General features: G+C 45.0%; 1 protein-coding gene across 22 annotated transcripts in view; it reads right to left on the reverse strand.

Moving 5' to 3' along the window:
* Positions 1–750: 750 nt before the first annotated feature.
* Positions 751–14,305, reverse strand: part of dock9b (dedicator of cytokinesis 9b) — a 43,820-nt gene continuing 30,265 nt past the window's right edge. For 9 of the 22 annotated variants that reach the window (XM_055505126.1, XM_055505117.1, XM_055505091.1 and 6 more), the window contains 32 exons: positions 14,054–14,137; positions 13,880–13,969; positions 13,632–13,747; positions 13,330–13,399; positions 13,106–13,231; positions 12,777–12,848; positions 12,552–12,698; positions 12,379–12,462; positions 11,908–12,019; positions 11,652–11,830; positions 11,407–11,514; positions 11,152–11,263; positions 10,939–11,069; positions 9,878–9,992; positions 9,715–9,781; positions 9,284–9,331; positions 8,787–8,923; positions 8,016–8,131; positions 7,790–7,927; positions 7,526–7,708; positions 7,314–7,427; positions 6,702–6,917; positions 6,569–6,626; positions 5,710–5,843; positions 4,933–5,055; positions 4,438–4,551; positions 3,736–3,882; positions 3,013–3,223; positions 2,530–2,720; positions 2,341–2,441; positions 2,111–2,249; positions 751–1,683 (listed from right to left, as the gene is read on the reverse strand). In XM_055505126.1, coding sequence (XP_055361101.1) covers positions 1,567–1,683; positions 2,111–2,249; positions 2,341–2,441; positions 2,530–2,720; positions 3,013–3,223; positions 3,736–3,882; positions 4,438–4,551; positions 4,933–5,055; positions 5,710–5,843; positions 6,569–6,626; positions 6,702–6,917; positions 7,314–7,427; positions 7,526–7,708; positions 7,790–7,927; positions 8,016–8,131; positions 8,787–8,923; positions 9,284–9,331; positions 9,715–9,781; positions 9,878–9,992; positions 10,939–11,069; positions 11,152–11,263; positions 11,407–11,514; positions 11,652–11,830; positions 11,908–12,019; positions 12,379–12,462; positions 12,552–12,698; positions 12,777–12,848; positions 13,106–13,231; positions 13,330–13,399; positions 13,632–13,747; positions 13,880–13,969; positions 14,054–14,137 — 3,900 coding nt within the window. In that variant the 3' untranslated portion in view covers positions 751–1,566. Of the gene's footprint in view, positions 1,684–1,982; positions 1,991–2,110; positions 2,250–2,340; positions 2,442–2,529; positions 2,721–3,012; positions 3,224–3,735; positions 4,291–4,437; positions 4,552–4,932; positions 5,056–5,709; positions 5,844–6,568; positions 6,627–6,701; positions 6,918–7,313; positions 7,428–7,525; positions 7,709–7,789; positions 7,928–8,015; positions 8,132–8,786; positions 8,924–9,283; positions 9,332–9,714; positions 9,782–9,877; positions 9,993–10,938; positions 11,070–11,151; positions 11,264–11,406; positions 11,515–11,651; positions 11,831–11,907; positions 12,020–12,378; positions 12,463–12,551; positions 12,699–12,776; positions 12,849–13,105; positions 13,232–13,329; positions 13,400–13,631; positions 13,748–13,879; positions 13,970–14,053; positions 14,138–14,305 lie in introns of those variants that run through there. The other 13 variants (XM_055505130.1, XM_029166807.3, XM_055505113.1 and 10 more) reach the window with 6 other exon arrangements.

The following is a 14,305-nucleotide window of genomic DNA, read 5'->3' on the forward strand; positions in this document are numbered from 1 at the left end:
ACGCAAAGCTCATTAGTAATATTACAGTTCATTAGATGATACTTGAATGTTCTTTGACACGATAATGCAGTGATGGTGATCCAGACGTAGCAGAGCTGCAACACAGAGTAACAGACAACTACGGCTGCAGTAGCTGCAGAGCAACAGGTGATTATTAATACATGATTTATTGTATGGAACTAATGATTAATCAGGACATGTGAGCACAGCTACAGTATAGATAAAGAACTATGAGTGAATCCAGACACTTCAATCACTCACAGCGAAGCAAGTAAAAACAAGTAGATCTGTTGTAGATCTTTACTGTTTCTGTTCTCTAAGTATCCTATAAGTCAGCCATGAGAAAAATGTCTAAACATGTCACATAAGTTGTAAAAGCATCCATCTGCTGTTTAAACATCTTGTAGCCATTTTGAGTCCATTTACAAACATGCATCATGAGCTTTAGATAGATAGCGGGTCCCATCTGCATCTATTCAGACTTACCCAGACCTCTGCTATTTCTAGCTGTGAGACTCTGGCAGTTGGGAGCAGAGCTTCTGTTTGCAGATAGTGGGGAGATGGGAGCTTTATCTGGGGGACTCCTCCAAAACACACCCTTTACTGGCTTCACGTGTGTTTATGCTACAAACCCCAGAAGCTGAGGGGGCGACATCCTGCCTTACTTGTATCTCAGAATGAAAGCTGTGTAGGAAGTCAGACACAGAGCTTCATCATTCCACAATAACTGAAGTCAAGACCTGAACAATGTCTCATTACAGATTCATTTTTTATTAAACATATTTACATAAACAGTCAATAGGTAAAAATCTTTATTGTACCTTACAGACACCATGACAGACAGACACTGAGGGGTGGATTACACATTGTCACACCTTGTCTTACGTTGCACGTCTTTGGCGTGATTTGTCTAGGTAACAATAGAAAATAGACTTTTTTCTCCTTACAGAATCTAGATCAAAAGGTCGGACCCACTTGGCTTTAGACAGTTCCTAAAATAGAGTAAAGAAGAGATCACTGCTGTAGAAGGAAACATATACAAAACTAAGAAATACAAAATCAAAGAATGCATGAACGGGGACAGCAGTGGCATTTGTCTCTAATAGAATCGTCTTTAAACACTTACTTACACAGGTTGTACGTACATGAAGGTTAAAACTGACTTAGGTTAAATGCAAATACTGAAATTCCTCTACTTTGTTTCAGCCTATGGAAAACACTGGGCTGAGAGCGAGGCTCCTTGACAGCTAAGATAAGGTGTTGCCCGTGTCCGTCTCAGAGCTGGATAAACACCTGCTGAGTCATCAGGCGCAGCTCACACGTGCTTAAGGCTCAGAGCAACTAAACAGATAGATAAATCTGGCAAATCGGCTGCCGGGTCAGTGCTGCCCGTGCTGGGAAGTCCGCAGTATTCGCCGGCGTCTCCATAGGAAACAACAACAGGTGCCCGACAGTGAGCGCCATGCTTCGCAGCTCGTGTCATGCAGCGGATGAAGCGGCGCCAGCGGCTCGCGGCCCCGTGGCTTGTGGTCATGCGGAGTGCGTCTCTCGATCGGTCGGACTTAATCAGAGTATGGTCGTGGAACCGTGGGCGTTGGCACTGGTTGGTGTTCCACTGATGGCGTTAAAGATGCCCATGGAGTCGGACAGAGCGCTCCTGCTGCCGTCCTCCACGGGATTTATCTAGAAGCAACAGTCGGGTAGAAAATGATCCAAGCTGCTTCAATATAGACACTGCTTCTATTGAAATGAACATGGGTATGATTAGTATAGAGACTGTAGGAAAACTATTTAAAGGGGTAGTTTTTTCTTAATGGGGAGAAGCATTTCATTCTCCCAAAAGCAGGTGATTCAATGAGGGAAGATCAAATATACTGATCAAATATAATGAGGTTCTAGCAGGAACTACCCCTCTGTACGTTCATACAGCCCCTTTGTGTTCTGTTCTAGGACAAGAGTAACAGTGACAAAAGCATCAGTACCATCCGATCTGCTCAGGCCAGCACAAAGACAGCAAGAGAGGAGAGACATGGTTAGTGAAGGGTTAAAGTCCTACAACAAGGAGCCGCGTGAATCTGCTGGTGTAAGAGGCCAATGCGCCAGTGTCCACCTGCTCGTGCATGATGCTGGACAGCTCTCGGGTCAGGTCCCTGTAGCTGGCCTTCATCTCGTCGTGATACTCCTGCTGATCCTCTTTGATCAGCCGCTCGTTCACTCCAAGCGCCTGGCCGCAGGCGTCCACGAACTGCCTGAGGAGAGACACAGAGGATTCACCCAGACCTCAAAACAGATAACAGAAACATAAGGTGTAGCTTCCTCAATTTCATCATCAGCCGGTACCTGAAAACCTCCTTCAACTGTTTGACCTTGTTGTCAGGGTACTTCTTGGCACTGCTGTCATCTAAGAAGGCTCTGGCGTAAGCAAGAGGACCAGCATTCACCTGAAAACCATGTAGGTTCAATCAAACCCTCCAAACTAAAGAAGTGGGTGAACAGGCTTTTATGTCACTGCGCGGCCTTGGCTGGTACCTGGACACTGACGCTGCCCTGCAGTTTGAGCTGCAGCCGGATCATGTCCACCTCGGAGGCCGAGCACAGCAGCCGCAGCTCGGCCACCTTGGCGCTCATCTCGTCTATGGCCACCTCTATGGGGCTCAGGTCGCTCTGGTGCTGGTACATGACCGCTATGCGCTTCTTCACGTACGGGAAGCAGTGGGTGGCTGCAGACAAATAGGAATGATTAAACTATTAAAAGTGACATAACCAGGATGTGAAGTGCTCTCCTGCGCATGGAAACACGCGCTTGTCCTAATCGCTATCCGTGATTGCGAACAAACGTGATAACAGCTGAACTTTGGGTTAAAGTGGATGGTACAGTGTTGTAATAAACTTCATCTGGCCTTATCTGATTAACGCTGCAGGTCTCCAGAATCAATTCGGTCCATTCTGACGCCGTGCTAACGCAATAAAGAGCAGATGCATGTGCTGTGCATTCTTTTATGTGTGACCTACTGGTGAGGACGGTCCGCCGCTTGCACTGCTCCTCCACCCCGCCCTGCTTCTTGCCCGACACTGTGAACGGCGTCTCGAAGACAAAGCGCCGGATGTTGTGGCTCTTCTCAAAGTCTGTCTTCCTCTCCTCGAGCTCCTTGTCCTCCAGGTACGGCGTGACGTGGGTCACTTGGATGTAGGCGTACTTAGAGTCCAGGTCCTTCGGGTTCACCTGCAGCGGAAAAAGAGTCAAATACAGTTTTAAAACACGTCTGTAGTGAAAACAACAGGCTAGTTAAACATTTTTATTGTCCCAAAAAGTAAAGCAGTACAGACACAGTATTAACGTATGCTGTTTAAACATGTGCCTCAGTTAATTTCATAAACATCATCATCTGACTGTCAGCATGACAGCATCCATATTTAAAACCATTTTAAAACCAAACTTAAAAACTTAAAAAAACTTAAAAAAAACAAAGATTGCAAAAATGTTAACTCATTGTAATTTTTAACCTTGTTTTTGTATTAAATACAGCATCAAACCAAGCATGCAAGCGTGAAAAGTGACAGATTGTAATTATCTGAATCTCAGGGCTGTTGACCTTAGCCGAAATGGTGGCTTTACTGTAAACTGTCCCTGAACTCTCCCCTAGTCTAATGTTCTATGACATGTTTTCCTAATATTACACAACTGCCAGCGTCAACCATTTCCTGTTACAGTCATATAACTGCATGGGATCCCACCCTGCCAGAGTCCTGGATGATCTTGACGTTCTCCTGGCCAAACTTATCAGAGTAGAGCTTCAAGAGCCTCTGGGAAATCTCAGACAGCGGCGTGAACTTTGGCTCCTTGTAGATGTATTCCTTCCCATCCTCATCCTCAAAGAAGCCCTGAAGTAGAAAGGAAGGTAGTCAGAGACAAGAGCCTGGTCATGGACCCTCCAGTCTAAGATCAAACAGAGAACAGCTTAGAAATAGTAACATTTATAACAGCATATATAGTTAAAGGCTTCAAAGAGGAGGTAAACATTAAAATACCATCTGGATCATCAACTGTATCTGAGCCAACAGTCACTGAGACGTAACAGCAACTCAGTGGAGTGTGTGGGCGGATGTAAGCCAGAGACACATAGGTAAAATGACCAGTTAAGGAGAAAAACAATGGGGTTGTTACCCACGGTAACATCACATCATAAGGTTACACACACGGCCTGGCTTTTACAACTCGCTGAAACACAACAGATTTGGGGGAAAATACGGCAACAACACAAAGCTGCACCCCTTAAGACTTACCGCGGCCTTGGAGGGCAGGGAGAAAAGAAGAGAAAACTCTATTAAGTGCGATTAGTGTTATAATGTGATTGTAAGGGGTTCCATAATTAATATGCATGCATGCAGGTTTTTTTTAGTTGGGGTCGTGTCACGGTGGTGAAACAAGCCCACTACCTGTCCAAAGAAGGCCACTCGGAAGTAGGTGCCCAGCAGCCTCTTGCCAGAGTGCATCACCTCCATGACTTTGGTGTAGGCTCGGTGGAGGGTGTCGTACAGGTGAGTTAGTTTCTGTTCACAAAAGAAATTGGCATCAACGAAGAACATATGAAAAACATGAACAAATTCAAGTAGGTTATACAGTGGAGAGTAAACGCATCTGCACTCATGACTTATGATATTGGGAAATATGATGCAAATGATGTCAGTATGAGGATGGGACGGTGGTGCGGTGGAACTGTTCCCTGTGTGTGTGTGTGTGTGTGTGTGTGTGTGTGTGTGTGTGTGTGTGTGTGTGTGGGTCTGAGTACTACAGACACATCCAGAGACACCTGTTAGTTTAATGGAGGGACTCCAGTTGCTGTAGGTGAAGCTGTGCGTGTCTCTGTGTGGCCACCTGCCAAGCAGATCTGTCTTCAGCCCCACCTCCTGCAGGACTCTGGTGTTGATTACCTCAAAGTCCCGGCGCTGTTCGTAGATGGGGATGATGAGCCTGTAGACATCAGCGATAAGCTCGTAGCGTTCTGCCTTCCAGAGGCCATCTGCACACTCCTCCAACAGCTCCATTAGCACCTCCTGAACATAAAAACACGCGTCAAGTCTGTCCTGCTTCGCTCGTGTGTCTTTGGTTCTACGCTGAGGGCAAACCAAGCACAGTGACATGGAAGGAAATGGTCGCCTCCTCTCCTTTTATTATTACGATGATGAGTCCAGCTCATAAAGCGAAAAGCTATCAAAGGTAAAAGCACTTTTCACCACCTATGTATCTGTTGACCGACTCGTAAAAGCTCCAGCGTTCACTGTACATGACATACAATCTGACTGCATTATCGGTTTATGGAAGGAGTTGGTGTTAGGCCTCAGTGTCAACACAAGTCCATGAATCCTGAACACGTTCTACTGTAGAAGTGCAGATCCTGAGCCTCAGTCAGATGATTCCTGTTTCAAAGTCTACAAGATTTTACTTTGATTATTAACTGCATGGAGCAATTGATACTCCTCAACAGATAAGGAGCGTTTTATGTAATAACATATGATACAAGCGATGAAAACAACTGCTCTCAACGCCTGGTCAACACACACACACACACACACACACACACACACACACACACACACACACACACACACACACACACACACACACACACACACACACACACACACACACACACACACAAACTGGCTGATGCTCGAAGGAGGCACATGAGTTGTACAATGTGATCTCACCTCGTTAAAGTGAACATCCTGCATCCCAACGTCCTCCATCATGGCCGCCTCCTCGTCGATGTTCGGAGTGATGACGCGGAAGGCTGAGCAGCCCTGTCTAAACATACCTGACGTACACGTGATTTTATGAGCTACTTTCTCCACAAAAATAAGAAAACAATAGAATAGGATGATTCAAATTAATGAAGGAGAGGATTTCATAACGTGCATTGTTGGCACTGTTATTTTTTTATATTTAATGTTTTTATGCAAATATGTAAAAATGAAGTAAAGCATATATTTATTGTGTTTTTTTATAGTACAGAGAAAACATCTATGAATAATATTAAACAACTGCCAAACCCACAGTCAGAGCAGCTGCTTCTGAATTCATCCTACACTTAGATGCTCTGCTGTAACACAAACTGTTGACTTTTAAGCCTTCATTATAAATAATTCTATGTTTAGCGTTGGAAAGTCTGGGCACAGTATCCACTTTGATAAACTAATAAACAAGGCAGGAGAGCTTATCTACTGCAGCGTTGGAGTGTTTTTACCACAGGACTGAACCAATGACCCTTGAACATGTGCTCAGGTGTGAGATGAGGCTGATTGTTCACATGTGCAGGAGTAGGTGTGTGCCAAACAAAGCACTAATGCAAAGTAGGTAAAAGTAAAACAAAGAAAATCCCATTATTCATTTCTTTTTTCTTTCTAGTTGAGTCTTTTATACAGTATTATTGCTCCATATTGTTCATTACATTTATTAGACTCTCCTAACTCCTAATACAGAACAGAGTGACTCATTAGATTCTGTAAAGAAAGATCATAAAGCTATTGGAATGCAGTTCCAACACACACTTCCATATCTTGAACTCACCTTTCCGCCACAGGTATTCAGCCACCAGAGCAGCAACGTGGATGTAGCACATGGCCGCCTGCAGGTGACAAGTGCAAAACTTAAAACTACTTCTAGTTCCACGCTTTCCACCACTGGACCTGCGGCCGAATACCTCGGACAGATCGCCGTTCTTGTTGTGGATCCGGGCCATGCTGTCCAGCCAGGTCTTGCGGAGCTCGGGGGTGCTGGTGTACGACTTGGCCAGGCTGTACTGGAGGTCCACCAGCATCTCTGGGTCGTTCTCGTGCTCCTTCATCTGCTCTGTGGCCATCAGCACCGTCCTGATGCGCTTCGTCAGGTCCTTCACGTCTGATGGAAACGGTGTGTGCTGCAAAGTTCAGCAGCGACAAGTCAGGCTGTTTGTGTTAAGTCTTGACACAGTGTAAAAAGATAAGTTAGAATCATTTGAATTTGAACTAGAGAAGCTCACAAACATGGTTATAATGTCACAGACGGACATGCAGTACAGTGACTACAATGTCCCTGCATTATTACATGGACTGAGTCATAATAATGAACCTTCTTTTATTTTTTATATCTTTATTTAAATTTGAATGTTTGAGGAAAAAAATATAAATCCAATTGTCCTGGATAATGTAAGTCTTACGTTGTCCACATACATTACTAGTATTATAGTGACTGAAAATACATATATTTCACATAGTTTTTATGTTTTCTTTCTTTCTGGTGAAAGACTGTTGCTTCACCTACATCCATCCCTCACCTTGATGTTTTTGTCACTGTTGGCACAGTTGTTGATTATGGAGAGCGACTGCTGGAAACGGGTTCCACCAATACCGATGACGTCAGCTATCAGCTGGCTGACGGCAATCACCACCTGGCAAAATGCGGGAGGAGAGGTTTGAAGCGTCGAATAAACACGCTGCTGCGTGTGTGAACACAAAAAGACCCGGCCTGGCCACAAACAACATGCACCTGCAAGTGCGTCCGCACGAAAGACCTGCGGCCCGTGTAGTCGAAGTTGCTCTTCATGAGGAAGTAGAGGAGGTGTGCGGCATCGCTGCGGATGGAGCTGAGCTTGGAGTTACAGCACTTGAGAATTTCATAGCACAGAGAAGCACACATGTCGGCGCGGCCGTCGAAGAACGTGCAGGGGAACTGGAGGGTGGAGGAGTCAGAGCCAGGTTTAGGGAGCAGCCGTGATGGCGTGGGCAGACATTTATACAGCGACTCGATCACCTTGTAGATGAAGGTCCTGAGCGAGGTGAAGACCTGTTTGAGGGCGGCCTCAGACTGAGGGATCTGCAGGAAGCACAAATGCACCTGGAAAACCTTCTTCATCAGCGGGTTGTGACCCAGGTCTGAGTTAAGCTGAGTCTGAAAACGGGACGGGATGTCAGGACCAACCAACCGCAAGAGGACGGAGGCTTTAACGTAGCTTCTGTTTAACTGCTATCTCAGGTACCTTGAATCCCATAATGAACGTGCTGAGAGTGTCCAGCACCGTCAGACAGACCTCTGTGGACACGTTAGCCTCCAGCAGGCACTGGCTGCTCACGTCGGCCTCCGTATGCGAGTACACTGCACAGACACGAGGCCACAGTGAGCGACAGCGCTTCACAGGAGCTCACAGAGCCCTCGAGCTGCGGCCGTGTGACTGCTCTTAGTATCAGGATAAGGGTATTAATGACTTTTACTCACATCGCGTTTATGAGAAGATTATCTGTTCTTATCTAAAATAAGGACGGTGTCAACATTTTTTGTACGGATTCTAAAAGGAAATAAGACTTTTATAGCTGAATAAATGTGCTCACAGCAAGAAGTTAGATGAGTGTCATACCTAAGATACATGTCAGCAAAGACAATAAACCTCTTCTAAAATAATAATATATATGCACCCGCTTAAAGTAGAGTTAGTAGATGTGGAAAGATTTAGCCTTAGCCGATCCTTACCAGACTAATACCTGCATTAGAGGAGCTTTTGCCCCCGGAGAGGTCCTGCTGGAAGCAGGTTTACACCTTGTTTTCAAAAGAACTGATACAGGAATATCAGGAGATGATCAAAATTGGTCTACACTAGAATATTTTTGTCTGGTTAGTGTAACTTTTGACCAGTACGTTGTCCAGTAGACCTTCCAAGAATGTCCTTCAGGAAAAAGAACTTGAATGTGCTGACCCACAGCCATGAGTGAGCTCTGCAGAAGCCTCTGTCATTGTGAACCAAGGTGCCGCTTACTGTTATTGAAGGTGTGTGCGCTCTCCAGAGTTCCCAGCTGCTGTAGGCGGGCGTGCAGGATCCCCGTTCTGCTACGAGACACGGGCAGAGTCAGAGACTTCTTGTCTGAAGCTACAGGGCCCGTCCCCTCCTGACTCCTGTTGGTGAAAGGAAAAACCATCACTGGTTAGTTTGGACTTTGAAAAAGATGCAAAAAGACCAGAGGTGATGTTAGTATAAGACAGGCTGAAGCATTATGTGTTAACAGAGAAAGCTGCGATCTCTTACCCATGCAGGAGGGGCCCGGGGCCGTGACATTAGCCACAAAGCAACTTGCCAGCAGTGTTAAAGATCAGAAGACAACCAACAGCTTGAAGTTAAAAAGTTGAGTTTGTTTTTCAGATTTTCAGTGCACAGGTCTTGTGTTGTGTCTCATTACTTCAGTCCTCCAACAGTGGTAGTTTCAAAACAAGAATACTATTTGAGTTCAGTGTCAGTGATCAGAACGTTCACTCTACCTGGAGATGAATCTCTTCCCCATGTATCTGAACTGATGAAGGCAAACTCTGGAGGACACAAACAACCAGGAGCTCCGTGAAAAAAGCACCATTAGAAACAACATAACCTAGTCTGACCTGGATAAAGGCACTAGCATCAGAGCCAGCGTCTGGTCCAACTCTGATCGGCTACAAATGCGCCAACCATCACTAGTTAACATACTGTAATATACAACCATCCCATCTGTCCCAGCTGTTCCAGGATTTTTGTGCTTATTCATAACGCTTCTGAAGCCCAGATTTTCTACAGTACAACGTCCTCTTAATATCTTCTAATAAGTGGAACTTTCATCTAACAATACACTTAGAATGGCCTCCAATTTCTTGCCTAACTTTTCAAAACCGAGTAAACCACACCAGAACGTAATGATAAAGAGGTTTATGGCACTTACTCTATTAGTGTGAAGAAGTCCATTAGTTCTGAGGAAGTGGCTTTGTTCCAATAGGCAAAAAGGGCCTCTGAGGGTGATGAAAGCGTAAGAAAACTGTAAGAAGTGATGAATTCATATCAGATCGTGAAAAGTTAGCTACAGCGTCTGAGACGGGCCGTCCTACCCTCTGACATGCTTTTAAGGATATGCAGAAAGCACATAAGCAGGTTTCTGATCTCGTCCCGGTCCAGTTTGTCGCAGCGCAGCATAGTGCTGCCCAGAGCCACCGCACACTGGTTCTGATGCACGGGAGTCAAGCAGGGGGGGGGAAAGGAAGAAACGAATGAGAAGCAGGTCTACTTATCAGCACAGCTGCAGAACCGTGGGGACTTCAAAGAGATAAAAAACATCACTCAAAAAGCCTAATTTAAGAGATGAGAACTGTCAAGTCTAAGAACACAAGAGTGTGGAAAAAAAAACATTGCAGGCTCTGTGCTTTGAGATAAAAACATCAACGGCAGGCTTGAAAAGCACACAAAGTTACATTACAGCACACGAGGAATGAGGTGAAAAGACCATAGGGTCAGCAGCACACGCTTTCTGTCCAGCACTCAAGAAAAAGGGCCGATGTAGAGTTTGGAGATATTGTACAGATTTATACGTTTCTATGACATTGAGATATTATGTTTTTATTAAGGTGTATTCTGTACAACTGTATCCAAACCCTCTGAGAGGTTTCAAAGGTCAAAGTAAATACTTGTATTGCTATGCTTTCGTCCTGATTTCCTTCCACCCTGCAGCTTCCAGCCCCCTTGTCATTATCGCCGTCAGCGTCCTGCAGGAGGCCGGAGAGGGGAACTGACAGGATGGAGAAATCCACGGTGACCCGCTTGGTTGCACGGTTTACAGATGGAACTCGTCCCTCTGTGTTTGAGGGCACAGGCGGCACGTTGACCGAGTGCCTTCTGGTAAATTGTTCCTTTTGTTGGAGTTGGGAGGTTACAGAGCAGCTAGAGGGCCTGTCGGAGCTCTTCGGAACATCGTCAACATCCGAGGAGACAAATGTAAGATGAAAGTAATGGGTGGGGTGCTGTCAAACTCTCGCACACTGACAACCTCATACTGTGAGTTTGCATTAAAAGAACATTGCACGTTTCAGTCTTTTTGTCACTCATCGGACTATGAACCTAACAGACTATTGTAATCATATACAGTGATCGTGTCCTCATGTCTGGGTCCGTCTACCTTCTCTAGGGAGTTGTTCCGGTCGCTGCTCTTGTCCAGCAGGCTGTTCCCAGAGTCGGTGGAGACCAAGGAGCCTCTGGAGTCTGCGTGGTGAACTGAGCTGACGTTTGGAGTGGAGTTGTGAGGGGAGGCTGCGGAGATACACCAGACATGCTGTTCAGCTGCGCAACCGCATGCTGTACAAGCTCTGTGAGGCCTGGCTGACCCAGTCACCTGTTCCGGAGATCACACCAAACACATCTTTGTGAAGAGCATTCTCAATGCAGCTTCCGGGTTTCTGAGGAGTCAACATGGAGTTTGGCAGCAGAGAGTCCTCCCTCACATTCTGAGAAAGAAACAAAGAACAGTTAGCTCTGTGTTTTCTTAACGTTAGATTAACGCTACATTGGGAACATTCAGAACAAGTCAATGGAAGGTGGAGGTTGGACCCTGCCTACACAGTCTCCCACCACTAGGTGTCAGTCTTACATTGTGGCTGCTGAGGGGAGCTGATTCCTTGACATCCAGTCTGTGCACATTCTCCTGGAGCAGACCAAACAGAGGAAGGTACAGGGTGGCGAGTCTGGCCTGTTGACTCTGGAAGGACACACGAACCATTAATAGGAGCTACAACATCTGTGAGTAGAGCTGATACAAATAGCAGTTTCATTCAGACGACATCATGTATGTGTCAAAGGTATGTGTAAAAAAAACTAATGTGCTCAAAAACTCACTTTAGCAGCGTAGCGGTCGTCGAACGTGTGCTTAATCATCAGGCCCTTGAGCACCTGGATGGCGATCTGCCGGATCTCTCTGTACTCCTGCAGAGCGCCCCCAACCTCCCTCAGCAGCAAACCCACCAGGAAGTGGTTCCGACAGAAGTCGTCCGTCAGGGAGTAGTCCAGCTGCAGATCTACACGGAATGAAGGCTCAAAGAAAGAACAGAACGCAGAGCACATGTGCAGCGAGTCTACTTCACATGCTTCTTACCTTGAAACCTCTGAATTCTGCCTTTTCCAAAGGGCATGGGCAGATTAAGGGGAACATAGTGTTCATGGTTGCAAACTACTCGCAGAAACTCAAACTTGAACTCGTATAACGTCTGATAGAAAGAGAAAGAAAACACATTATTGAGAATCCTATGCCTATGCGTTGGTTGGATTTACATTCTGATTTATGTGCATTTAAATTGCATCAAACATCTCTCTGCCTTATGATCAAGACAACCTGCCCCTCCTCCTAGAGCAAAAGCACCAAAGACACCAGATGAGGTCACCAGAAAATGACATCATAGGATGACATCGTCATGTGATAAATGGCATCTGAGTAGTTTTTCAGCTTGAACAAAAGAGGCATTTTAAATATATCCAAGACGGAACAACAAAGCAATAATCACTGGAACGAATGTGAGTGAATGTAGGTGAGGTAACCCTCGAAGTAGAGGAAGCAGCTCCTCCTCACCTTTGAGTCTCCAGGCATGAAACAGTTCATGTAGTTGTTGATCTGTTTGAACACAAAGCCTCTGTCCATGAAGGTGAAGCAGCGCTGAAAGAAAGTCATAATAATTCGGTAAATGTCTCTCCATCTGCCTGTCAAATCTATATCATAAAGCTTGATACTCCATTGCATTCAACCTTGATGAAAACTGCCAGGCTGTGATTGGCATTGCGGGCAGCATCCAGGTTGTCCTTGTATTTCTGGGTGATGTGTGGCATCAGCATGTTGACCAGAGTCTCCACTGCGTGGTAGAATGATGCAGAGAAACGCTGGTTCCTGGAGAGCTGGGCAGAGAGAACAGAAAGAGAATTCAATCATGCAGAAGAAAAAGTCAACAAGAAAAAGCAGGCAGCAGGACTGACCTTGACCTTCCCAATCTCTATAAGATAATGAGCCATTGACTTCACCAGAGCTTCAAAGAAGTACCAGGAGTGCTGCAACACAAACAAAGGAGAAACTAACAGCGCACAGGTTATTTACACTGATACCTTGAATTAAAAAAATAAAATGAAATGCAATGTCTGAATGAACGACACTGAGATTAGAATGTATTTTCTGTTTTAGCATAGAAAATAAGAATCAATAACATAAAAGTGCAGTAACAGCTTGTAAATCATTTCAATTAATAAGCTTATAGAGCTTTTCTCCTCGCTTCCACTGCCTCTTGGTAACTTCTTAGCAATTACTGTACCTTCAGCAGCTTGTTGCTGGTGAGGAAGTCAGTGGACGGCTTTAGGATGGCAGTCATGGCTTTAGCCAGCTCCTCGTGAACTGTTTTTACAGTGGTAGAGGAGTAAGACTCTGGCTTAAACCCGAACTGAGAACAAAGAGAAAAGCATTGGATTACATCCCTTTTATGTGCAGGGAGACAACAACATTGTCTGGATATTGTCAGCTAATGAAAGGGAAGTGCACCTTGGCGTAAGATCTCAGGTAATGCTCAAGACCCTCTTCATGACACTGAGCTACGATATGAACCATCACTCTGAAAGAGAACAAAGGCAAAAAGAATAACTTAAACAGGTACAGGAAAACAGGCGAGAACAGCCTCATGGATCTCAACTTGTTTTTAATGGCTGTACTTTGAGTCACATGTGTAAATAATGATGCTGAGTTGGTTTCCTAGATGATGTCATCTGGAGAAGCAGCCCAAACAAACTCTTACCCTCTGCTAAAACAGTGAATGAGCCATTTTCTGCTGCACTGTTGCAACTTGCCTGGTCACATTAACAGCCACATCCTCATGTGTGGCCCTGGTTAGGACGCAGAACAGCTGGTTGAGGATGGTGGGCAGAAAGTTGACCATGACATGACCCTCCATGGCATGGAGACTCTAGCAGAGAAGGAAGGAAATGTATTGAATGAAAGTAGACGTTTACCTTTTGAATGTTGGAGAAAGGTCTTTTGACACAGTAACACACAAGGTGTGTTATGTTTTCCAAAAAATTAGTGAAGCTCTGCGTACCTTTAGATATTTCACCAGCTCCCCCTCTGATGCCTGTTCTGACTTCTCCATGCTCTGACAGTGGTGAAAAAAGTTATGCAAGTGTTGGTCCTAGAAAAAAACATGATATTTTAATGCGGGTTTGGCTTCTACTCCACTTTGAATGCTCTTTTGACATATATTCTGCAGATATACCTGAGTGTAAACAGTGGAGACGAGGTGAGTTGAGACTTTGAATAGAGGCTTCCCTCCGTCTACCCATTTAATCTCCGAGCAGTGCTGCAATGGCATGTGGGTAATTATTACTTGTACTTAATATTTAATAAAAACCTCTTTGTGTTGACATTGAAAAACATTATGTATAGAACAGCCACACATGTATAGCATAACATAAGTAAAAACCATTGACAACTGAATAGAAACATCATAACCAGAAAAAAATAGTTT

Source organism: Betta splendens, chromosome 2 (assembly GCF_900634795.4).
Source record: "Betta splendens chromosome 2, fBetSpl5.4, whole genome shotgun sequence".
NCBI classification, from domain to species: domain Eukaryota; kingdom Metazoa; phylum Chordata; class Actinopteri; order Anabantiformes; family Osphronemidae; genus Betta; species Betta splendens.